At 41.0% G+C, this 27,412-nt stretch overlaps 1 protein-coding gene across 1 annotated transcript in view; it reads right to left on the bottom strand.

Moving 5' to 3' along the window:
• NGFR (nerve growth factor receptor) overlaps nt 1–26,960 on the bottom strand; it is a 57,754-nt gene extending 30,794 nt beyond the window's left edge. Inside the window, exons 1-2 of the mRNA XM_075278351.1 lie at nt 26,839–26,960; nt 2,548–2,683 (exon numbers count right to left, since the gene is read on the bottom strand). Coding sequence (XP_075134452.1) covers nt 2,548–2,683; nt 26,839–26,874 — 172 coding nt within the window. The 5' untranslated portion in view covers nt 26,875–26,960. The remainder of the gene's footprint in view (nt 1–2,547; nt 2,684–26,838) is intronic.
• Nucleotides 26,961–27,412: the final 452 nt, after the last annotated feature.

Raw genomic sequence — 27,412 nt, 5'->3', positions numbered from 1 at the left:
CCAACCATAGTGCAGGTTACATTTATAAAATGCTCTACATAGTGCAAACAGGTCCACTCCGGGATATTGTAGAAGACATCCCGCAGCAGACATGGGGTCTTAGTTTTCAGCTCTGTATAACAGAACAGAATATTGGACCTAAAAATAACATTAAAACCTAAGATAGATATATTCTTGTGCAATATTCATGTATTAACCTACATGTATTATAATATCATTAGATTTCTTTAGAAATTGAAATATCCCTCTAATCCGATCATTGTCTGTCTGCTGTATGAGCAAACTCGATCCTTCATGAATCTGCTCTCTCATTGCACTCATTAGGGGATAGAGGCAATTCTATGTCTGCTACAGTGAATATTATCTCCCTCCTTCCCAAGGTCACCGTGGAGGACACAACAAGAAGGAGGCAGGGTGCCATTGATTTTGAAGTAATGAGGTTTATATTATGGCAGATGGAATCCAGATTTTGATTTGAAGGACATAAAGAGAGGCCCCCTAAGGGGGGCAAAGCACTGCGCGGTCTGGGGCGCAGCTGCCGAGTTAACCCTTTTAATCCAACAGGGCAGCCGAGATATCAAATAAAGTGATGTATAATGTCAAAGACAGTTCAATATATCATACAGAAGTGTTGTTGTAAAGAGAGCACTGAGCTGCAGTATATTAATAGTGTAACATATATATATATATATATATATATATATATATATATATATATATATATATACACACACACTCACCGGCCACTTTATTAGGTACACCTGTCCAACTGCTCATTAACACTTAATTTCTAATCAGCCAATCACATGGCGGCAACTCAGTGCATTTCGGCATGTAGACATGGTCAAGAAAATCTCCTGCATCAGTATGGGGAAGAAAGGTGATTTGAGTGCCTTTGAACGTGGCATGGTTGTTGGTGCCAGAAGGGCTGGTCTGAGTATTTCAGAAACTGCTGATCTACTGGGATTTTCACGCACAACCATCTCTAGGGTTTACAGAGAATGGTCCGAAAAAGAAAAAACATCCAGTGAGCGGCAGTTCTGTGGGCGGAAATGCGTTGTTGATGCCAGAGGTCAGAGGAGAATGGCCAGACTGGTTCGAGCTGATAGAAAGGCAACAGTGACTCAAATAGCCACCCGTTACAACCAAGGTAGCCAGAAGAGCATCTCTGAACGCACAGTACGTCGAACTTTGAGGCAGATGGGCTACAGCAGCAGAAGACCACACCGGGTGCCACTCCTTTCAGCTAAGAACAGGAAACTGAGGCTACAATTTGCACAAGCTCATCGAAATTGGACAATTGAAGATTGGAAAAACGTTGCCTGGTCTGATGAGTCTCGATTTCTGCTGCGACATTCGGATGGTAGGGTCAGAATTTGGCGTCAACAACATGAAAGCATGGATCCATCCTGCCTTGTATCAACGGTTCAGGCTGGTGGTGGTGGTGTCATGGTGTGGGGAATATTTTCTTGGCACTCTTTGGGCCCCTTGGTACCAATTGAGCATCGTTGCAACGCCAAAGCCTACCTGAGTATTGTTGCTGACCATGTCCATCCCTTTATGACCACAATGTACCCAACATCTGATGGCTACTTTCAGCAGGATAATGCGCCATGTCATAAAGCTGGAATCATCTCAGACTGGTTTCTTGAACATGACAATGAGTTCACTGTACTCCAATGGCCTCCACAGTCACCAGATCTCAATCCAATAGAGCATCTTTGGGATGTGGTGGAACGGGAGATTCGCATCATGGATGTGCAGCTGACAAATCTGCGGCAACTGTGTGATGCCATCATGTCAATATGGACCAAAATCTCTGAGGAATGCTTCCAGCACCTTGTTGAATCTATGCCACGAAGAATTGAGGCAGTTCTGAAGGCAAAAGGGGGTCCAACCCGTTACTAGCATGGTGTACCTAATAAAGTGGCCGGTGAGTGTATATATATATACACACACACATCAATATTTGATGTGACCACTCATTGGAAGAGGAGTCCTGCAAGTGATGATATAGCACCCACAGTGTCCTGATCTCAACATCATCCAGTCTGTCTGAGATTACACAAAGAGGTAGAAGCATTTGCCGAGATAGAAGGTCACTGATATTTTAAAGACAAAGAGCGGTCACACCAAATATTGATGGGATTTAGATTTCTCTTTTGTTCATTGACTTTATTATATTAATTGACAAAATTAAACTATTCACACTTCTATTTTAGAAAGCATTCTTACATTGCTGTATATTTTTCATACCTGCGCACATCACTGTGTATATACTGATGTATCAGAAATAACCTGAATATCTAGTTACACTTCTGCACCATAATATCACAGACGACAACAGAAAACAATGAAAAGTCAATGTTAGTCAATGGAAAATGTTTTGTCCGATGACTTTTCAATGGGTTTAGTTTGCTTCTGTAATAAGATGTCATGCTGCAGCAGTTTAACCAGTTGCAGAAGTTTCAGCTAACTCTGATACATCTGTATATAGTATATATGCATATATACACGTGTACTGTACATTTAGTCTGAATTACTTACTGTCAAGGCAGGGTTCACAGACAGTTTGGTTCACCCCACATTCTTGTACAACACCCTCTCCAGATCCACAGGCTTTGCAGCATTCTCCACTTTTGGTGTATTGTCCTGTGGGACAGTCTTCAGCGCCCACCAACAACTGCAGAGACAAAAGATATCAATCAGATTAAAACCTTATTTTTGTAATATATTTCTGTATTTATCTATTGAGCTATCTGTCCGTCTTTGTAGCTATCTATTCCTTTTCATTTATAGTAAAATACTGACTGATCTATCTATCTATCTATCTATCTATCTATCTATCTACCTATCTATCTATCTCTACGTATCCATATGTAATATCTATCTATTGTACAGTGCTGTGGAATATGATGGCGCTATATAAATAAAATGTATTATTATTATTATTATTATTATTATTATTATTATCTATCTTTCTATGTTTTTCTACATATCCATATGTAATATCTATCTATCTATCTATCTATCTATCTATCTATCTATCTATCTATCTATCTATCTATCTATCCAGGTATTTGCAATAGAGAAAGAGGGAATAATCTGCTTGGAGGCACCTTTGAGGGATATCTTATTACTCAATAGAACAAAGGATCAGGCATATTGAAATTCATCATACCTTCTTTGTACAGGGGCCTCCCAAACCTTCCCCCAGCAGCTGATGTCATGGGAAAGAGGGGAGGCTGCCATACCCTTAAGAGATCTGGTCATACCACATCAGTGGAGCCACCCAGATTTATCTTATGTATCTGGAAACCTTAAGACAGTATTATCTTGCCATATGCAATATGTTAGAAGGGTGACATTATGTTGGCTAAAATTAGAACAGCGGTTGGTAGGTGAAGCAACAGCTGTTCAACGCATAGTATTCAGAACTTGAAGGACCTATCTTAAGGAGACGCCATCAATATCCAGCCAAGTTGTGGTAGCATTGTTATACTATATAGGCCTTAGGTTGGCCAACTGTATCCTTCACTGAATAAATCTCTAATAGTGATGTTAAAAGAAACATTTGTTCATATAAAATCCTCCATGAAAATACATTACAGGGGTGATGTTTTGTACCCCCAACTTGTCAACACCTCCCTCCAATGGGAAATGTTCCACAGCTGGGAAAAGAACTTGGAATTTCAGGACTTCAAAGGCCTTGGAGCTTTTCCAGCAGTAAAGGAACATACAGAGTTTCTCACTTACCAACTCTGACCCACCATGGGTCCTTTGGGGTGAAGACCACAGCTGGTGTCTCCTACCTCTGAACAAATAATGGGTATTTGGCCATAGGTAGAAAAGGAGAATTCTAATTGTAACATTTGATTTGAGATTCTTATTTGAACAATTCCCTTAAGTGTTTATCTCAGATAAGAAAAATAACATGGGCTCCTTTCTTCTAGTGCCGCAACCATCCACAAGTTCTATGTGGTATTGCAAATGTCTTATATTCACTTCCCTGGAGTTGGGATGCAGTAACAGACACAGCCTGTGGTCAGGTGTGGTGCAGTTGAGCCATATTTCTCTTCTACTATACATCCCATTTAAACATTACGCCAAAAATATAAACCTATAGTGGTCTATATATAAAACAGCGCCATAAACAGACAGAAAAAAAGTTGACATGGCAGCTGATCTCCAATAGCATGACATGGAGAAGCAGAGTGATGTTCTTCCAATTAGTAGGAATGTTTTCCAGTCAGTGAGCCGTCCGCCAATGACCGAGTCTCCTAATAAACTAGACCAATTTGCCATGAGACACAGGACAGCTTTCCAATAATCATGCTGCTCCTTTTTCCCACACTCAGCATGGTAATAAATATACGCAAATGACTTTATAGAGCAGTGGTTTCCAATATCCTTACCCTTCCCCCCACCCAACTGGCCATGTCTTAATAGCATCCTTACGCAGATGGCAAAGCCATTAGTGCAGGTAGATATGTCACTGACCACCTGTGGTCACAGTGTCTCCTGGATGTTGTATATCCTCACTGTACTAAAGCCAATGGTGTATCTATAGGGGGTGCAGAGGTAGCAGTGTTACCCAAGCCCTGGTGGGTGCTTGAGGGAGCCCAAAAACCTCTTTGCCGGACACCATTATTATAATTGGCACAAAGTGTGTGGAGGATCTTTTGCATTAGGGTATAAGGGGCTTGAAGTTCACTGTACAACTTGGGCAATAGACTGTGTAATTGTGTTAATTAGAGACTATATTATATAATTTAACTAATCAGGCACTCTACTGTGTAACTGCATTAACTGGGCGTAGGTAATAGACTGTACTAATTGGCACTATACTGTATAATTATATGAACTGGGCGCTATACTACACAATTGCATTCATTTGGCAATATAGTATATCATTGTATTAAATTGGGCACTATACTGTGTAGTTATGTTAATTGGGCCCTTTACTGTAGAATTGTAGAAATTGTGCACTATACGGTGTAATTGTATTAATCGGACATTATACTGTGCATCTGTATTAATTGGGTACAGTACTGTGTATTTGCATTAACTGGGCACTATACTGTAGAACTGTATAAGCTGTGTAATTGTACTAATTGAGCGCTATACCAGCATCAGTTGGGCACTATATGATATAGGAAACTGAACTGTACGACACATTGCACAGGAGCCTTCATTCCTCGGTACTTATTGAGTTTCTGTTCTATTGGAGTATGATATGAGGTATAAAACCCTGCTTGTGTTCTCCTGGCATCGCCCCAAAGGAAGGGTGACAAATGCTGAGGCTTACAGTTCTTGGTGGCCCCATTGTTACCTTAGAGGGCTACTTCAGCTTATAACAGCTGCTTGCTCCAAACTGCACAGACCACAATAAGAATTTGTAGTATTTAAAGGAGACTTTTAATATAAGAATATATACTTTATTTATACATATGAACATATTCTTTAGCATTGACCAAAGGAAATTGTGAGTTGGCACCCAAAAAAAAAATCTTATATGTGAAATTTGCAGTTATAAGCAGTAAGACCCTCAAATAAGACCTTTATCAATTAGCTGGAGAGTGGCTACAAAGAGTGTCTTCCACTAAAGTATCCATTATATCCATGCATTACCCAGACAGGCCATTAAGTCATATAGGCACTATGAGCTCAGGCCCTATAGGCAATAGAACCCATTACTCTCGCTATTATATAGGCACTAGGTACTCTGTCTTGTCCATGCACTTGTGAAGCTTAGTCTATTCAAGTGAATGAAGTTAAGCTGCAGTACCAAATGTATCCTCATGTAGGACTGAGTCACTGTGAAGGCATTTTGTTCTGGGCACAGGAATGTGAGTAAACTACAATAACAGTCACAACCGTTTTAGCTGACATGACATTGTGGCCCCTTCACTCTGATGATTGTGGGGTCCTAGGGGTTGTATACTATCTGATCACAAAATGAATAATAGGTGTAAAGAAGACCTTTCACCCCTTCCACCAACACCAACTAATTTCATCCATAAATAGGCGCTGCTCCACCGATTCCGGCGCAGTTGGGACAATTTCTTTAGCTCTGACCATTCCAGAGCAGATTATGGGGATAACGTCCATCCTTAGGGAGAGACCACCTTCTCAGGTGTGTGGAGACTTATACATCCATAGTTGCTCCACTGCAAGGGAACATGGGAAGAATATGCAAATCTGTCTCCCAAGATGTAAACAGGGAGACAGTGTCTCTGTTATGTTGCCCTCTATAGCAAGCACCCTGAACATCATGCCTGACTTCCCAGAAGCCTTTGCTGCATAATGCGAGGTTATAACCAAATCAATTTCTCAGCAGTCATTTTTGTGATTTTCAGTACAGTTATGTTCTCTACTGTCAAGTGGGCAGTCCTAGGCTGCAGCATAAAGACAGGGACCACCCACTTGACAGCAGAGAGCACAATTGTGTAAAACCTAACAGCAATGATTGCTCAGAGACAGTGAGGGCTAGAAGAAAAATTCCAACTGCAGTGAAATCAGCGGAGACGCGCCTATAGAAGGATCTAAAGCGTTGAAGTTGTTGAATGGTCCTTTTTAACCCACTACATAACAGTACAAGGCTATAGAGCTATTGGGTGTTCCTGCTATTTCTTCACTGTACACTCCACTTCATAAGTTACTTGGCAATTGCTTAATTCTTAAGTGTGGTATATTTGTTATAATAAATGATGCGTATCATGTATCAGTGCGGCCATAGCTGTTTAAAGAAGGGATCATAGACGGATGCAATGTTTACATTCCCTCGAAAGTTCAGGCCCTTTTCATTACTTTTAGATTTTTAGCACTCTATTTAGTGGAATCGGAGCTCTTCTTCAAATAAACAAAATCATTACATCTCCTTCTTATAACTTTTATGTGGTTTCTATCTGAGCGTGTTTTATTAGTTAGAGGAATATTTACATTGAAGGGGATTTCCATACAAAAATGAAAGCCATATCATTAAGTATAAACTGTTTCCTGACAACCAGCAGTTTCTTGACAGACCATTATGGGGTCACAGTAGTTGTCACCCAGCTTGCAGGTATTCACAAAGAGCAAATTAGCCTGGTTAAGCAGAGAATGCATTACTGCATAAAAAGGCGGTTTTGACATTCAGAAGTCTAGGAAAGCTGCATTATAGGCTATATAGGTTGTTATCTAGCATACTAATGCAGTGACGTAACTAGTAATGGCTGAGCCCCAAGGTGAACATTTGTCATGGCCCCCCTTCCCTGAACCCAACCGACCCAAATACCCCCCCATCCCCACACAAACCACATTCCTGCACAGACTATTATACATCATAGTGGCCCCTGCACACAGTATTTTGCCCTATTGCGGACCATCCATGAACAATTAATATACTCTGGGGTCTTTTCCGACCCCAGAGTATAATGATCGGAGACCCAGTGGAGGATACAAATATGAAAAACACTGTTACTTACCTCTCCCTGGCTCCGGCGCACTCCCCACTGATTAAGACCATGTTCAGTGCTGGACCAGACGTCACGTGAGCCAGGCCTACGTTGTACTTACGTCGTGCTGCATAATGACGCAGGCTCAGCCCACGTAAAGTCTGTGACGTCACCATATAGGCCCGAAGCCTACTGGAGCAAAGGAGAGGTAAGTAACAGTGTTTATGTTCCCTCACCTCTACTACCCTCTGATCTTTATACTCAGGGGTCTTAAATGACTCCCGAGTATAATGATAGCAGTGTTTGTGGGATTTGCAGCCCCGCAGCCTCACTTACTTCTCCACGCTCCTGATCACAGCCGTCTCTACTTCCCGTGAGCAGAAGCAGGGATTGGTAAGTAAATAGGGCTCATTACCTGCTGGAGTTTTCAATTAAAAAAAAAACATCAGGAGCCCAGAGGGCCCCCTAAAGTCCCAGGCCCTGTGGCAGCTCCTACCACTGCTACGCCAGTAGTTACACCACTGTCCTAATGAATATAATAAGGAAAATGGTCGAAGTTCTCCTATCCAGGAGGTAAGCAGCTAGTTACTGTAAGACTCGGGCACCTTGGGCTAACTAGACACAAGATATTGCCGGCCCATGTAATTGTGTCAGGCATATTACAGGACATTGATGACCTGGTGGGCAAACGTGGATCTAGTAACAGAGTCTATGGCAAAAAAGAACAGACTACATGAATAGCGACCATCTGGCCCTTGCCTTGCTGCTTGATACACCGATACAAAAATAGGAAAAGACTTCTTCAATAAGATGTTTTTTTCTCCAACCCCTTCCCCTAAATTCCTACATTCCTATCTCACTTGTGCAGAATCGGCACACTTCTAACATTGTAATAACTGCCTATAAACAAATAAAAGTAATACATGTAATAAAGGCCATCCAGATGTTCCCTGAGGGTAATACATACAAGCTAAAATTATATTAATATACTTAAGGAAGTGTTGGCTCTTAAATGAGACAACAGATGGACTTAGGTTTATGGACACTACTGATTCCCACCAGTTCTTTGGGCCCTTTCATACATGACTGTACTTATCCCTAAGAGCTTAGTGCTTATATGAAACAGCCATATTTACCAGGGACCATACGGATGGGTTGAATTCATCTGTAGAGCAGTTCAACCTAAGCCCATGATGTCAACAGAAACTTCAAGGGCATGTCTTTGGATGAATCAATGTGTGCTTGGAAAATTGAAGACATCAATACGTTTTCTTTCTTGGTTCTTCTGAAGGGCTTAACCTTAGTACCAATTTGGATCTTATCAAGCAGCTGTTATTAAAGGGAACCTGTCGGATGGAAAATGCAGTGCAATCTGCAACAGCAGGTTATACAGCAAAGGAGCTCAGCAGACTGGTATATAGGTTTTTGGGGAAAGATTCAGTATAGTTTGGGATTTATCCATTGACGTCCAGTAGGAGGTCTTATCAATGACTGACAGCTAGCTCTGTATGCAGAGTGATGGGGGGGGGGGAGGCTGTCAATCACTGATAGGACCATCACATGGAATTCTCAACATAGAAAGTAAAGATATTTCAATACATAAATCCTAAGACCTAAGACCTATATATACTTCAGTCTGTTCAGTTCCACCTGCTCTATAACATGCTGCCTGCAGACTGGACCTGAATATTTCTTGTGACTGTTCCCCTTTAATATTCAAGCAGAAAAACCAAGTCAAATACCAGAAGCTCTAGACAGACCCACCGTTCAGGACTCTCTAATACACGTGTTCTGTTCCCCAGAATATATCAAATCAAAGCTTGCTATTTAGGAGGTCATGTCAATATGGCTGCCTTGAACACATCGCTTAAAAGAAGGTCTTCACAGTATCCAGCAGGGCTGAAGTTCTTGAGAGTATTGACCTAGCCACAGTCAATCCATAGCAGCTTCTCAGCAGTTTGAGTTGGCAGATTTATATAAATGCATGATACGTGCAGCATCTATGGCTACTAAGATGTCAAGCAATGCTGATCTCAATCCTCTTCTCTATGGGTGGAGGAACTTTAGAAGACTTCATGTCATGTCTCTTTAACAAGAGATGGGAAGGAGGATCAATGGGCCTCCCAACAGAGAGGCAAATATATAAAGTCAAGGATAAGAATACCTGGTTGCAGAAGGTAACTTGTAACTCACTTGCATTTTGTAGCTACTATGCTATGGTAAATCAAATAATTAAATATAATATATCACTATATAACTAAGGTCTATGTCTACGTTGTTGTAGAACCTAGGGTCTCAGCTTGTAGTGTGTGTACCTATGTGTTCAAAATCTCTACGACAAGGATGTATAATGTTTCCTTACCTCATAAACACATTTTTAGATGGTGCTGCTCCCAAGGGCCACCATAAAATTTAATAAGGAGCATCCACCACCTCCACCAATTCTTTGCATTTGTTAATAGGCTCCAATCTGCTCTGCTTGAGTTTCTTATCTAGCCTCCACTGTCCCAAGCAATCATTTATCTTAGGTTTGCACCCTATTTAAGGTCTCTACTGTCAGGTGGGTGGTCCCGTGCTCTTTGCTACAACAATCAGTATATTGGGTCCTGAAAGTAACAGCCAGGATTGCTCAGAAATGGTGGAAGAAGAGAGGAAAATTGAGTTGTAGTTGGAAGAGGTGGTTAAAGGTCTTCTTTAAAGTGTTCACCCATAGCCCCATTTACAGTCCTAGGTTCATTTCCTTTTTCCTACCTAATGGTCCAATAATTCCCTAAGTTAGCATATTTGGTCACGTTTCACATTCTCCATATACTACAATGGAGAAAGAGCTACATTAATATATAACCTTCCTTTCCTCTCTTGAGTACTGGACAGAGACGAGTCCTAAATATGGGGGTTCAGGCTGTGTTTTTAACGTGAAGAATAATATATTGTCCACAAAAGCTTCCATCAAACTTTTGCTAACTCCTCCTATGTAAATTTTATGTCAAAGGTCTACATGTTGTCACTCATCACATTCAAGGTCACTGGTCCTCTTCCCAACAGGGCAACCTTGTAACCTTAGTAGTAGGCCTGTCATCTTCTAGGAAATAGTCATACAAATTGTGATGTCACCCAATGAAACTCATTGGGTGGGCAGGAATGTAGATGTTAGCTTATTTGTCCAGCAGTTACAGATGTTTATGGAATGGATGGTGAGTAATTGAGCTGCCACATTCCATGTGTTGATCTTGCCAACGGTCAGCCGAAATGTCTGTAGCTCAAATTGGAGACCATCTCCTTTATATATTTAGACAGGCATTCACCATTTCAGTGATTGCTATCCATACACTTCGAATAGAGCCAAAGTATGTTTATTCATCCTATAAACATCTGTAGTCTGTATACTATAAGATGCAACTACATAATATAAGCTACATAGAAAACATGATCAAAGTTATGTACAAAACGAACATCAAGTGAAACTTCAAATTTAGCAAAATGCTTTAAAAAAAATGGTGAAACAATGTAAAACTTAAAAACGTATCTGCCGAGAGTCCGAGGTGACACTTGAGGCATTATAAAAGGGTGTGATGCTAAAACTGGTGGGCTGGAAAAAAAAATCAGATTGGGGTAGAGATTGGTAAATAAACAGCATTGCGCTATTTTCCTTATAGGTTTTGAACATATGGTATTATCTATGCCACATACATGACATGGTACCTATATTCTGTGGGTTAATAGAATTACAGAGTTACTACATGATATTGTTTTTGCGCTGTTTAATGACGTTTTGATGTACATGAAGTTTTGTAAGCCTCCTTTTTGTAGGACACGTTTTGGTTTCTATTTATACCACATTGAGGTTTGTCTGAAGTTTTGATCAGTTTTTCAATTTTTTTATTGATTTTCTGCCATTTTTTTTTCCAGCTATCACCATATGTGATATATACACTCACCGGCCACTTTATTAGGTACACCTGTCCAAGTGCTCGTTAACACTTAATTTCTAATCAGCCAATCACGTGGCGGCAACTCAGTGCATTTAGGCATGTAGACATGGTCAAGACAATCTCCTGCAGTTCAAACCGAGCATCAGTATGGGGAAGAAAGGTGATTTGAGTGCCTTTGAACGTGGCATGGTTGTTGGTGCCAGAAGGGCTGGTCTGAGTATTTCAGAAACTGCTGATCTACTGGGATTTTCACGCACAACCATCTCTAGGGTTTACAGAGAATGGTCCGAAAAAGAAAAAACATCCAGTGAGCGGCAGTTCTGTGGGCGGAAATGCGTTGTTGATGCCAGAGGTCAGAGGAGAATGGCCAGACTGGTTCGAGCTGATAGAAAGGCAACAGTGACTCAAATAGCCACCCGTTACAACCAAGGTAGCCAGAAGAGCATCTCTGAACGCACAGTACGACGAACTTTGAGGCAGATGGGCTACAGCAGCAGAAGACCACACCGGGTGCCACTCCTTTCAGCTAAGAACAGGAAACTGAGGCTACAATTTGCACAAGCTCATCAAAATTGGACAATTGAAGATTGGAAAAACGTTGCCTGGTCTGATGAGTCTCGATTTCTGCTGCGACATTCGGATGGTAGGGTCAGAATTTGGCGTCAACAACATGAAAGCATGGATCCATCCTGCCTTGTATCAACGGTTCAGGCTGGTGGTGGTGGTGTCATGGTGTGGGGAATATTTTCTTGGCACTCTTTGGGCCCCTTGGTACCAATTGAGCATCGTTGCAACGCTAAAGCCTACCTGAGTATTGTTGCTGACCATGTCCATCCCTTTATGACCACAATGTACCCAACATCTGATGGCTACTTTCAGCAGGACAATGCGCCATGTCATAAAGCTGGAATCATCTCAGACTGGTTTCTTGAACATGACAATGAGTTCACTGTACTCCAATGGCCTCCACAGTCACCAGATCTCAATCCAATAGAGCATCTTTGGGATGTGGTGGAACGGGAGATTCGCATCATGGATGTGCAGCCGACAAATCTGCGGCAACTGTGTGATGCCATCATGTCAATATGGACCAAAATCTCTGAGGAATGCTTCCAGCACCTTGTTGAATCTATGCCACGAAGAATTGAGGCAGTTCTGAAGGCAAAAGGGGGTCCAACCCGTTACTAGCATGGTGTACCTAATAAAGTAGCCGGTGAGTGTATTTTTATTTGTTTATAAATTGAGTAGATTTTGGTTTGGGGTTTTATCAGCCACTACAATATACAGCAGTATATTGTAAAATCCATTGCCTTTGGCAGTCTGTAATGGAAGCACAGTAATGACAAGCCTGGGAGCCTTCAATAGGGTAATGGATCACCATCCCTGGATCTTGCTCCGAGGGGCAGTCAACGAGGTGGTATCTGCACTGACACTATTCAGATGCTTTGGTTGCATTTGACAGAGGCATCTGAAGAGATAAATGCCCACTTTTAGATAGTTTTTTATTTTGTAAAACAAAGACTGAGCAGCTATGGTGTCCACTTATTTCCTGAGTGGGCACCATGTTTAAAGTCCACCATAAAAGTTCAGTGTATTTATTGAGCACCATCATTTCCCATAGGGCTTTACAGATATTGACAACACTGTAACATAAACATTCCTATACAATTGCCCCCCCCATCCCCCTCCCTCCCCCTTTTTCTTTTCGTAGTCTCTTTGTATTGTTGGGTCGATTGTTGGCCCCCACTATTTTCTTTTTGTGCAGCGGTTTGGCCCATAGCCTTTCCCCAATATGATGTTCTAATTCTGTTCTTGTTCGTCTTATATTTTGTTATGAAAAACTTTGTCAATAAAAATTACAGTTGAAAAAAAAAAATTCCTATACAAACGAACATACAAACTCCATGAAAATGATGTCCTTAACTGGATTTAAACCAAGGACTCCAACACTTGAAGGCAATAGTGGTAACCACCATGTATATGTAAGGGAGGATTAATAGGACTTCATCATATATGCATATTAACTTATCAGAGGAACCTGACTCATATCCAAGTGGTTAGTGTCCTTGTTGCTTTGGTAAGTACAGTAACACTTGATATAGTAATTAAAATAATCAGGAATTGTGGCACAATATGTAACAAAAACATGTGTTGCATCACTTTTATTAAAAAGGTTTTCTGGGCTCAATATATTCATGACCTATGTTAAGAGCAGGTTCAATATCAGATGGGTGGGGTTTCTCGAAGCTGAATGGAGCAAGAAGCAACTTCATTCTCTGTCTAGGGGCCAGACCAAGTTACAGCAGCAAGACTAACAACGAAGATAAGCTGTGACTCGGTTCAGCCACTACAAAGAGAACGGAGCTGTCTGCTTCCTGCTCCATTTTATGTATATTGGCTACTGAGAGCAGTTGTTTGGTGGGGGTACCAGCTGTCGGACCCCACTGGATACCATGTATAAAAACTTTGTCTTACAACATTGTGTGGCTTAATTGGAAAGGTCATGCCTTCATATAGCTTAAAGAGATAGCCCAGTTTCAGCAAATAACAGTTATTTTCTAGTATACGTTATATCAGTTTTCTAGGTCTCAGCTCACTTTTGTCTACAATCAGTCCACCTGATGCACCCGTGTGCCCATCACATGACTATGGTCTGATTTTCATCCCACAGGGGCAGGAGAACCAGACCTCTGTTCTCAAGATTGATGGCTGTCCTATTGGTTAGACCCCCATCGATCCTGAAGTTATCCAATATGAAGTAACTTCAAAACTTGGTATAAACCCTGCAAATGTGAATTGTTTAATGTATCATTTTCTGCCTGGTGGCGCTGCAAGGAAACTGAACACTTGCTGTAAGGTTCTACTGCACGTGATAGCTGATCCTTGGAGATCCAAGCCATAGGATAGCCTGTGATCTGCTGATGGTTGACGAAGGACCCTTCTGAAAGAAAATGGACATCCCCTTTAAGAGGAAACACAATAAACTCAGATTAAAGTCTCTTTTTATGTGCTGCCAAACTCCATGAAAATGTGTGTCCCCATCATCACCGCTTGATCTTCCATACCTCCACTTCTGAGAGCTTCCAGGAACATTTCCATACACGTGTGACCAATATTAGCAGATCTTTATTATAAAGCCAAATGTACTTTAGGTTTAGTAGTCCTCTAAACAGCCCATCAGCGAGGAGCCTGGACAGTGATACTAAAAGGGTGTTACACATAAAGGCATCTCCAGATCTGGGAAATGCCATACCCCAGGTAACTAATCTCTGAAGGAAAAGGAGACTAAAGGATTTTCAACTCTCAGATGAATTTTCTGTTCAAAAGTCTTTTAAGTACAAAAGTCTGCAAAATACCCCGTATTAAAGGGATAACAGAAATAAAACAGCATGCTAATATGCACATTGATTTCTAAAGATCTGGGAGATGAAGAAAAAATAACAATGAGGTTCTAATTCTACACCAGGCTGTATGGGGTCGCCCTTGCCGAAATACTATATATGAAAAGCATATGTCCCCCCCTGCAAGCTTACCCCCTCTGACATGATCCACATCAAAGTTCATATACCGCCAAAGATCACAGGGCTCCGAATCCGTGAACAAGTGGTATAAAAACTTCCAGAAGAGGGAAGGCCAAGTTCCAGCTATGCTATATTATACTGTATGTGATGTATACAACGTCCCACATGTGCTGTATGTACATACTGTGAACACATGCCTTGTTTTACTACAGATTATATATAGAATAACAGGAAGAAGATATATGGCGCAATAAGAGGACATATAGGGAGAGGTTATATGGAGTAATAGGAGGAGATATAGGGAGAGGTTATATGGAGTAATAGGAGGAGATATAGGGAGAGGTTATATGGAGTAATAGGAGGAGATATAGGGAGAGGTTATAATAGGGGGATATATAGAGAGAGGATATATGGGGTAATAGGAGGAGATATAGGGAGAGGGTATATGGAGTAATAGGAGGAGATATAGGGAGAGGTTATATGGAGTAATAGGAGGACATATAGGAAGAGGTTATATGGAGTAATAGGAGGAGATATAGAAAAGTTATATGGAGTAATAGGAGGAGATATAGGGAGAGGTTATATGGAGTAATAGGAGGATATATAGGGAGAGGATATATGGAGTAATAGGGGGAGATATAGAGAGAGGTTATATGGAGTAATAGGAGGAGATATAGGGAGAGGTTATATGGAGTAATAGGAGGAGATATAGGGAGAGGTTATATGGAGTAATAGGGGGAGATATAGGGAGATGTTATATGGAGTAATAGGAGGAGATATAGGGAGAGGTTATATGGAGTAATAGGAGGAGATATAGGATGATATAATATGGAGTAATAGGAGGAGATATAGGGAGAGATTATATGGAGTAATAAGAGGAGATATAGGGAGAGGTTATATGGAGTAATAGGAGGAGATATAGGGAGATGTTATATGGAGTAATAGGAGGAGATATAAGGAGAGGATATATGGAGTAATAGGAGGAGATATAGGGAGAGGTTATATGGAGTAATAGAAGGAGATATAGGGAGATGTTATATGGAGTAATAGGAGGAGATATAGGGAGAGGTTATTTGGAGTAATAGGAGGAGATATAGGGAGAGGTTATATGGAGTAATAGGAGGAGATATAGGGAGAGGGTATATGGAGTAATAGGGGAGATATAGGGAGATGTTATATGGATTAATAGGAGAGATATAGGGAGAGGTTATATGGAGTAATAGGAGGAGATATAGGGAGAGGTTATATGGAGTAATAGGAGTAGATATAGGGAGAGGGTATATGGAGTAATAGGGGAGATATAGGGAGGTTATTTGGAGTAATAGGAGGAGATATAGGGAGAGGTTATATGGGGTAATAGGAGGAGATATAGGGAGGTTATATGGAGTAATAGGAGGAGATATAGGGAGAGGTTATATGGAGTAATAGGAGGAGATATAGGGAGAGGATATATGGAGTAATAGGAGGAGATATAGGGAGAGGTTATATGGAGTAATAGGAGGAGATATAGGGAGAGGTTATAAGGAGTAATAGGAGGAGGTATAGGGAGAGGATATATGGAGTAATAGGAGGAGATATAGGGAGAGGTTAGATGGAGTAATAGGAGGAGATATAGGGAGAGGATATATGGAGTAATAGGAGGAGATATAGGGAGAGGTTATATGGAGTAATAGGAGGAGATATAGGGAGAGGTTATATGGAGTAATAGGAGGAGATATAGGGAGGTTATATGGAGTAATAGGAGGAGATATAGGGAGAGGTTATATGGGGTAATAGGAGGAGATATAGGGAGGTTATATGGAGTAATAGGAGGAGATATAGGGAGAGGTTATATGGAGTAATAGGAGGAGATATAGGGAGAGGATATATGGAGTAATAGGAGGAGATATAGGGAGAGGTTATATGGAGTAATAGGAGGAGATATAGGGAGAGGTAATATGGAGTAATAGGAGGAGGTATAGGGAGAGGATATATGGAGTAATAGGAGGAGATATAGGGAGAGGTTAGATGGAGTAATAGGAGGAGATATAGGGAGAGGATTTATGGAGTAATAGGAGGAGATATAGGGACAGGTTACATGGATTAATAGGAGGAGCTATAGGGAGAGGTTATATGGAGTAATAGGAGGAGATATAGAGAGAGGTTATATGGTAATAGGAGGAGATATAGGGAGAGGTTATATGGAGTAATAGGAGGAGATATAGGGAGAGGTTATATGGAGTAATAGGAGGAGCTATAGGGAGAGGTTATATGGAGTAATAGTGGGAGAGATTAGTGTTTTTTATAAGGTAAAACTAGGGTCATATGGCAACTTGGGACGTGACTCTCATTGTGTGACCAAAAGATTGCCATGTCGCCCTGCGACCTCTTCACGTATGTTAGTGAATGGAGTTGCATTATGACTGTAGCGATTGCATAATAGATGAATAATGTTAAACATTTTTGCGGTTAGAAGCTTCAGTCATGGCAATCTCTGGGATGCAATGCGCAAAGGAGTTGCATTACAAGAGTCATGGCCAAAGATACAGTTTGGCCTTAGCCTATTAGGAATTACAATGAAGTGTTGTATATAAAGTAACAAAAACCGTGATAAAAGAAGAGAAGTTTAGGAGAAGTTTCAGCTTTTCTTCTCATGGAGATTATATGGAGCTGTGAAATGAATTATCAGGAGAGGTTATAATGTGAGAAGACAGACTACGCCACATGTTCTACGTGTTATAAATATAGATCTGTCAAAATATTTAGCTCAAAGCCCATTTAAAATCCCCTTGGACATCAGATAATTTATGGTTACTTAAAAACTATCTAATAACATGAAATGAAAATCTAATTAAAAATAAGATGTTATTATAAAAACCTATTTCAATGGAGGTCGGTTTATAAGGTACGGCTATAAAAATAAACAGTTGCAGGAATAAAGACCCTTTTAGATGATTTACATCAGATTTATTGGGACTTCAAAAAGTCCAATCTGCTTTAAAGTAATGAGCTGTGATCTCTTGACCATAGAGGTTGGAGGAGATTAAATCAACATGGCTGCTTTCTTCCAGAATCATCCATGGACTGTATCTGGTATTATAGCGCTTCTCTGTTCAAGTTAAGAACTGAGCTGTAAGATTTTTAAAGTTTTACAGTTTTACACTAATACATATATATATAATTACTAATCTCTGCCCACGACTTTGTCTGCGTGTTGTTGGCGTTGGTGATCCGCCTTTATTCAGCAAATTGCTGCCGTCGATGATTTGCCTGCTCCAGCGTTTCGGCAGCTCTTAAGCTGTCCTGCTGCTGAACTTGTTCCTCACACCGTGCCTGTGATTGTTCCAGCATCTCAGCAGCTCGCTGAGACGTCATATAATGAGTGTGTTGTTGGCATTGATGATCCGCATGCTCTGGCGTTTTGGCAACTCTCAAGCTGGCCTGCCGCTGAACTCATTCCTTGTGCTGTGCCTTTGATTATTCCAGCATCTCAACAGCTTGCTGGGACGCCATATAATGAGCGTGTTGTTGGCGTTGATGATCCGCCTGCTCCGGCGTTTCAGCAGCTCTCAACTTGGCCTAGCACTGAAGTTGTTCGTCACACCGTGCTTGTGATTGTTCCGGCATCTCAGCAGCTCGCTGGGACGCCATATAATGAGTGCATCAATGATTCCCCTTCATAGCTATTGTTGTTTACAACATGTTCCAAGCATGTTTCAAATTGACAAACTGCCAATTTGGATTAAAGGTGTTTGCCCATGTCAGTTTGTCAGCATGTTGCCTGGAGCACATCAGATAATATGCAAATGTATGTACACAATCCACTGAGGGTTAGCGAGTATTTACACAGAGAGATAACAGACCTGGGACCTGAGATAAGCTGCTGCAAGAGCAGTGTAATATAGTATGTGAACATAAATTGATAACAGTCGTGAAGCCATGTCATTTACCAAGATAAAAGGTATCCTATGTGTTAATCAAGGTTACAGACTATCTATGTGCCAAATTACATTCAAATCCGTTCAGCCGTTTTTGCGTGATTGAGGAACAAATTTATAATATTAGTAGGATTTATTTAATAGAACGGTCCCTCACTTGGAGTTATTTTATATTAACCGAATCCAACAGCTGCTATAGAGAGGGATTCGTGGCCTAGTGAACCAAAACTACTAATAAAGTGGGACCTCTGGCAACCAGCGTTACTCAGTAGGGCAGTCCAGCAGTAAGTGCTACCTCAGGGTAAATACATAGGGTGTTACATATTTCTCTTTAAAATATGAAGCATTGAAGCACCAGGTCCTTTGTAGATGCTCTCAATAAAGACCCTAGTACATGGGCCAATTCGTGGGCTTAGGGCCAGTCATTCCTGATAACTGGCCCATGTACAGGAGCTATCATTCAACGCAGCAAACAAGCAAAGGATGTGGTTTCTTATACTCATTATTTCTTGGCAGCTATCTTCCTGTGTAAACATGGCATGGTGCTACAAAACTATGCCAACTTAATGGGGAGGAACAATTTGTTCATCTCCATACGGCAGGGATGATATCTGCAAATAAATGTAGCAAACAAGGCAGCTATAACTGGGAATGAACTTTGCTAGGAACCTCCATTCCCAACAGTTGTACTTTTACAGCTTCCCCAAGAAGGGGTCCTGACTGGTAGACCCTCTACTATTGAATAAGCAATTTCCACTATGGTATTTGACAATGGGTTTATCTCTTCAGACTAGTAACACCAGTAATAGCTCCACTGCTCAGGTAATATAGACATTAAGATTTGATCTAAGGCATTAGAGCAGAAACTATATGTAATGTGACACTGAATTTAATGTCAGGAATATCGTATTTAGAGTCAATTGATTTCATGTCTTTTACAAGCAGGGCACATGTAAATAAAGAAAATGACACCTGCAGAGCCTCTGTCACTGCTTTGATCTGCAGAGCATCTCGCTGTCCCTCCCTCGGATTGTTTGAATACTTGCAGAGCGTTTAACAGCTGCTTTTGGCCTTGTCCTCCGACTGACATAACTAAGTGACGCTGACAACCTGCAGGTGCAAGTTTACCACAGTTCGCGGCAGGTTCCTAGTAAACACTTAATGCCCGGAGCATCTTATGTACCTGTCCTTCTCACACCCTTTGCAGTTAAACTGCGTTTTTTTACATCACACACTGACGTAGAATTGCACTTAGTGCCATGGAAACCGATATAAATATGTATCTTACAGATTAAGGGGGAGATGTAGCCTTTTTTTTGCAATTGAGACAAAAATGTTAGTTAAATGTTGATGTTAGTCTCGGGCAAGGTGCTACAAGTGAGAAGTTATCAATGCAGAGAAAAAAGGGAAGACGCCCAAAAGAGCCCAGACGGACTCGCCAATGGGAGAAGCTCTATTAGACCATAGTGTGTAGCCTTTGCTGCCCCAGGGCACAGGCCAGCCAATCCTTTATTTGGCCCTGACTGGGAAACAAAAAAGGTGATGACCCCCTCCTGCTCTGGTCCTGGATGTAAGACATCAAAACCACTGCTTGTCCCATTCCTGAAGACAGATGGTCACTAATAAAGGAACCATTAGAGGCTTTGAAATGGCAATTAAACCATCATGACCGGCTTTGTCATTTTCTGGCTGGACCTCACTAAGCGAGCCATGCCATTTACTTAACACGCTGCCTAAAGCAGTCGCATCTTTTAACCAATCAAAAGTCAGATTTAGGCTAAGGCCACAGGTTGCGGAAATAATGTTATGTTTCATGGTACCAGTAAAGAGAATGAGATTTCATCTTATCCACGTATTGCAGGAAAAAAAGTTGCAGAAAGTTGGGTTTTTGAAAATCGCATGCATTGTAGTTGTAACTGTGGAATCTCAGAAGAAAAAATGCAAATGGAAATGCAGCAAAAAATCAGTAAAAAAAAAAAAAACCCTCCAAGACATTCTTGCTGCAATTTTTCCCTCAGTGTGTTTTAGTTGCATTTCACTACGTGGGTCCTTAACCTTACTAAGGTCAAGAACAGACATAAAAACATACTGTATGCATGATGTGTTATACGGTTATAGTAGTCCACCATGCTGACCCATGAGGACTACAGCATCAATGGCATAGCTATAGAACAGGGGTAGGGAACCTTCGGCTCTCCAGCTGCTGTGAAACTACAACTCCCAGCATGCTCCATTCACTTCCATGGGAGTTCCAAGAACAGCAGAGCAAGTGTGCATGCTGGGAGTTGTAGTTTTGTAACAGCTGGAGAGCCGTACGTTCCCTACCCCTGCTATAGAAGGTGGCGAGATAGTAGTCACACTCAACCTCTACTCCCCGGGAGGTCTAGAGAACATTCTGCCATATAAGAGGACACCGACCGGGGCCCAAATTACCCCTCTGGTCACTTTATGTGTTAAATACGTAAATTGAATCTGATATACGTTATATTATTAAATAATACTGACTAGAGTATCAGCTCCCCCTGTATCCTCTATCATTGCACCTTGACCCTGAGGAGCCATCCTTTTTCATTGAGTTTCCCTAGGCTTGGGCCTCTTGCATAGAAAATCCAGGGCTGATTTTGATCAATTAATATATATTCTCTTCATCTATTTCCTTAATGCATCAGTTCAGTGTGAATAGAGTCCTCCAGAAGGAAAGTCTCTCCTGGCAACAGAATGATGGGATAGTGGGTCCATAGCGCTCATATGACTTATCAGGGGTTAGCAAACATTTACTCTACCAGACTAGAAAAACTCAATGCTCGTTGGTTGCTGCTAATTAGTGGACCAGGAGATTTTCAGCACTCAATATGCTGCTACTATCAGGTGGGTGGTCAGGGCCCGCCCACCTGACAGTACTGAGCCTAAATAGCATATTGAGTGCTGAAAATTTCCTGAATAATACTGGACTTCCAATTACAATTAACTAATTTTCCAAGGATACTCAACAACCAATTAGCATTGTGTTTTTCCAGTCTGGTACAGTAAATTTTTGTCAACCCCTGATAAGTCATACTGTAATCATGATGGGAAAGTGGTCCCGTGACCAGGCATAACTGATATTGTGAGTCGGGGTCATCAGGCAGTGTGTAGTCTGAGGAATACATCCAATATACAGATCGTATATTCGTGAGGAATACGTCCAATATACAGATCATATTTTCAGGAATGTAACTGCTTGTGTGTGTAAACCCATAGTGTATGTTGTGGTTGCAAGTTAAGAGTGCCATAATGGGACCAGTGGGAAGGACCACCCATAGACCACTTGGTCATCTCCCTGCTCTCTGTTATACAAAGCTACAAATTGTAAGAAGACATTTCCTGAAGTTTACTCAAATAATCTAAAAAAATAATTAAAACAAGTCTCCACACACACAAACAAGCCGGTGTAGACACGCAAGGATTCACATGATCGCACAATTAAACACACGACCAGGCATGTAAACACATACAAAGTCATGGACACAGATTCTTCAAGTATGTGGTGGCTTAGTTATAATGCATGAATCATTACATTTTGGCTCCAGATCTGTTATATTGACACCCCTCATCCCTATAGGGGACATGTGACTAAACTTATGGAACCGGTATTTGTGTATGCATACATACACTGCATAGTAACATCAAAAGAAAAAGTTGTAGCAGAGCTGGGTTTGTCAGATATTACAGGGCTGAGTTTGCATTGGATGCAGCTGACAGTGATATAGTGTTATGTTACTTATGTTATCGGATGTATCTATATACTATGTACTAGTTCATTTTGTGCATATATATTCTACTTACTACTGGGTCACATATATTGATGGTTTATTTGACAGTGTGATTTAGGTTATGCTCATTAGTGATGTATATGTGTATATTGTTACTATGCTATTACTATTGTAATCCTGACAGTAGCAGTGTTTGCATTGTGCTTGCAGCATGGTGTCTGACAGGTCTGCAGCTTGTGACAGGGTTTAGGGTGGAGTAATGAGCAGATTTTAGGAATGTTGTTCCAGGCTCTTTGATGTGTGACCAAAGAAAGTGAAAGCTCAGAGGCACCGGGGAAGCCTGAAAATCAGCTATGTATCTGAATAAACTACTAGACTAGATGACTGTCTTAGCACCCCATTTTGTCGCACATAACAGATTGGCGCCCAAGCATCATCCAAAGCCAGGGTCTACCAGGTGAGCCAACAGCAATAACATTAATAGTCAAATGAAATATCTTAGATTGCCCCATGTGCTGCATACTCTACGGGCCAGGTTAGAACCGAATTCATCCAGAACCTGTCTACACACCCTTAGGGTGCATTCACACTTCGGATACGTTGACTGATTCTGAACGTTAAAACACGTTCAGAATCATCGCGTATAAAGCAGATCCCATTCATTTCAATGGGAGCCGGTATACGATTGCTCCCCATTGAAATGAATGGGCTGCTTTTTTCCCTACGAGCGCTCCCATTGAAGTGAATGGGAACTGTTTAGAAGCGCTTGCATGTACGGCTTGGAATGAGCCGAGCGTTTACGCCGTGTGAAAGGGCCCATAGAGGAAAAAGTAGCCCATTCATTTCAATGGGAGCGCTCGTATGCCGGCTCCCATTGAAATGAATGGGATCTGCTTTACACGCGCTGATTCTGAACGTGTTTTAACGTTCAGAATCAGTCACCATATCCGAAGTGTGAATGCACCTTAAGAGTGTTTTTGATGTGTGGGAATAATCCACTTAAACATGGGAAAAACATGCAAGCATCATGCAAAAGTTGACTTTTTAGAACAAGACCATGGCCTTACTGCTGGATAATGGCAATGACAATGCCTGAGTCTCACTACACTAGATAAAGAGAAGTCTGAAGGGTGATCTAACAAGAGCAACTGTAGATCTCCTCTCTACAGAGTCTACAACATTAGGAAACAAGGGCGGGGAATCAATTCAAGGATCACATACAGAATCCCCAGGTCCTTCTGTTTAAGGTGATTATGGCAACCAGATGTAACCTAATTTTAATTATGCTATGGGACAACCTTTATGTGTAAGCCCCATATTTCATGCACCATTCTACTATAAGCAACTCCCAGAGTCAACAAGACATGGGGGTGTCTTATACAGCAAATACAATGTGAAGACCATGCCCACCCACCTCATTCATTACATCTAATGATTATGAGCTCAAGCTACTTGTTACGGTTCCTCTGTATCAATTCATATGGGACATTACGAAACGTTGTAAATTGTCCTCTATGCTTCTCCTGTGCTTCAGGGTTGCCTGCCAAATGTGTTATTGTTTGAAAATTGACAGTACTCAAGTGAAATGACCCATAAACAAACATCATAATAGGCTTTACATTCCTCAAATAATCAACATTCATAACATCTTTCCAGCTAATGTCATTTCTTCTACATTTCTGACCTACTCATGACAAATTGCACAAAATTGTAGCATTTCCCAATAGATGGCCCAATGGCCTCCTAATAGGTTTATACCAACCACAAACTCTCTGAACACAAGACTCAACTGATCTAGATCCAGCCCCACAACACCACCCAGCCCCATGACACCATCCATTACTGGCATATAATGACAAGTCAACTCATCAGAGAAGACCATTAGTGGCTGATACTCAAGACCATGCCAATGAGAAGCTTGAAGATGGGACAACCTGGAGAAACACTATTATGGTCAAATGGACTCCAAGATGGTTCTACTGTACTTTTAATACATCAACCTGATAGAAGAAGAGAACTCGGTAGACATCAAAAAATATATGAAAACATAACGTTCAGAGACATCAAATATGGACCATCACCTCTTAGAAGAAACATTTCATAATGTAGTCCAGATACAGTTGATTACTTTTGGAATCAGAAGAGTAAAAATTACACTATAGAAACTATTGATGTCCAATGAACCTTCACAAGACAACAAATTTTCAAATTTATCATTGCCAGATTTTGAAAGAAAACTTGATCCAATGTTATAGAAACTTTAGTAACTTAACTTTTACTAACAGACCAATATCCTGTATGGTGTAATAGATCACTGTGGGACAACTCCCTCATCACCATACTGGAGTTTTGGAGAGTCCTTTAAAGGAGTCAATATTTCATCCTGAACTGGTTCTGGTACTTAAACCATTAGCTTCTACAGTAACTAAAATTGTACCATCTATGTCTAGATGTACCAGGGATCCGACCATACAGTGGGCACTATTAACAGCTCGTACCATTCGCTAACTAGTCATCTTGATATCGTTCTGCTCAGTCTTCTCAGAAACACCCACTTGAATCAACGGTCCATTGAGAATACTCCTTTCATAAACCACGACCCTAACCTATCCATACGCCTTCCACCGAGCCCTTTTCAAAAAGTTACAACCCAAATCACTTCCCCATTCAGAAATTATCCCGTGAAATCTCTTAAACATCTACAATAACAAGCCTGCCAAATTCACAACTGCTGTCTGGGACATTACTTGCAGAGAAAATCATCCTGTCAATCAATGACTTCCCACCTACACGGGTACAGTCTGTGCATGGATGGGGCATCATAATGCAACCACGAATTTCAGTTCAGAATGGGTGTTCATTAATCATAAAAAGTGAATATCTTATAAAAGATGTATATAAGAACACTGCTAATCCCCTTAATTCTGTACAATGAAGGAAAACATACATGAATGAAGAGATTATAGAATTAGATCACAGAGCTTGCACTCTATTCTGAACTATTATAGATTGTAGTATATAAGAGATAGGGACTTAGATACAAAGAGCTTGCACTCTATTCTGAACTATTACAGATTGTAGTATGTAAGAGAAAGGGAATTAGACCCAAAGAGCTTGCACTCTATTCTGAACTATTACAGATTGTAGTATGTAAGAGAAAAGGAATTAGACCCAAAGAGCTTGCACTCTATTCTGAACTATTACAGATTGTAGTATGTAAGAGAAAAGGAATTAGACCCAAAGAGCTTGCACTCTATTCTGCGCAATTATATATGCTACTACATAAGGAAAATAGAACCAGATCAAAGAGCTTGCACTCTATTTGGAGCCATTTGAGATCACAATATATAGAGGAAAAGGAACTGTACCCCAAAAGCTTTCACTCAATTCTAAGCTAATTTAAATTCTACTATCTTGCGAAAGATTACTCTGATCTTTTATAGATGGAATTTTTTGGGGAAAAATTAACAAAACTTGAGAGCTTGAGAAGATGAAACTGGTAAAAGAGCTTGCACTCTACATTATGCTACCAAAAATAAGAAGTTAAATTAAAAGGAGAAACCCAAAGAACTTGAGGCATCATATGAGGCAATAGGAATTATACCCAAAGAGCTTGCACTCTAACCTGCATGAGTACAGACAGTAGCATGTCCCATCCTGTACCATATAAGGTCAGCCAACTTCACATGTCACAAAAAATAAGATGTAAATGTAATAATGACCATGAAAATAAGCAGAATATGGAAGGAAAGGAGACTGCAAGGAGGAGCAGGAGATAAGCAGAGAGTGACAGCTTCCATGCACCAACTAACCAATTGATATATTCCATTAATGGGTTTTTACATAGGGAGGGGGTGACTGGTTTGGGACTGGCTTCTGGACTGAAGGGCATGCATTGTGCAGCTCCTACTGAAATCTGAGTCTGTGGGGTTTTGTGTGTGCAGTAATAGGAAGGTAATTATCCACCACTGCATTATCCACAACAAGCCAAACCCTTATACACTGCAGATCTGGACTAGCATGGCTCCCAGCAATATACCACAACATATATACAACAATATAAAAGCTAGAATACAGCTGACACAGGGCAAAAGCATCAAAAGCCAAAGCTTAACCTGAAATGACACTTCTGGAAGAAGGGGCAAGGATAATGGAGCTGACCAATCACTAGAAGGAACATAAAAAGCATGCCATATAATGATGCTAAGATTTCTATCTAATGTATGGAGTAATGAATGGTGGAGCATGGGGATGTGGTCCTATAGAGAGAATGCACTTACTATGCTGCATAGGATGACAAGCAGTGGAGCCTCCATTCTCCTGGTCCTATAAGGCTGATGGTTATGGAGTGATAAGCAGATAGAGAATGCAGCGATTCAGCTACACCTGCCCCTAAAGCTTTGACAAGCCATCCCCTTCTGTTTAAAGAAAACCTTCCCCTTAGCTGTCCTCCCATTAGCTGCAAGTCCATCCCATTGACACAGCATCGCCTCCCTGCCTCCCTCCCATACAGGGAAGCGTTCCAACAAGCAACGACTGCTTGTCAGGATTGGATTTAGGGAATGATGTTTGGATCTGGGCCCCGAAAACACTTAACTGCTAATTATTTAAGAGGAGACGAGAAAACAGAAGATGCAGCATTTTTCTTTGTCCCTCTGCTGAATCTCCTGCTTTACATTGGGCTGTTCACACATGGGGATTGACAGGATGCATCTGTACTGGGTTATGTAGAGTAATGTGGCACACAGCGGGCACAATGTATAAATCAATGCCTGGGTGCCTGGGCCAGAGACTGGTCATACACTATAGATAGCTGTGAGCCTGGCACATGTTCATTATGTAGGTGGGCGTGTG

The sequence above is a fragment of the Leptodactylus fuscus genome, chromosome 6 (assembly GCF_031893055.1).
Source record: "Leptodactylus fuscus isolate aLepFus1 chromosome 6, aLepFus1.hap2, whole genome shotgun sequence".
Classification (NCBI taxonomy): Eukaryota; Metazoa; Chordata; class Amphibia; order Anura; family Leptodactylidae; genus Leptodactylus; species Leptodactylus fuscus.
This window is presented reverse-complemented; position numbering and strand designations above follow the sequence as displayed.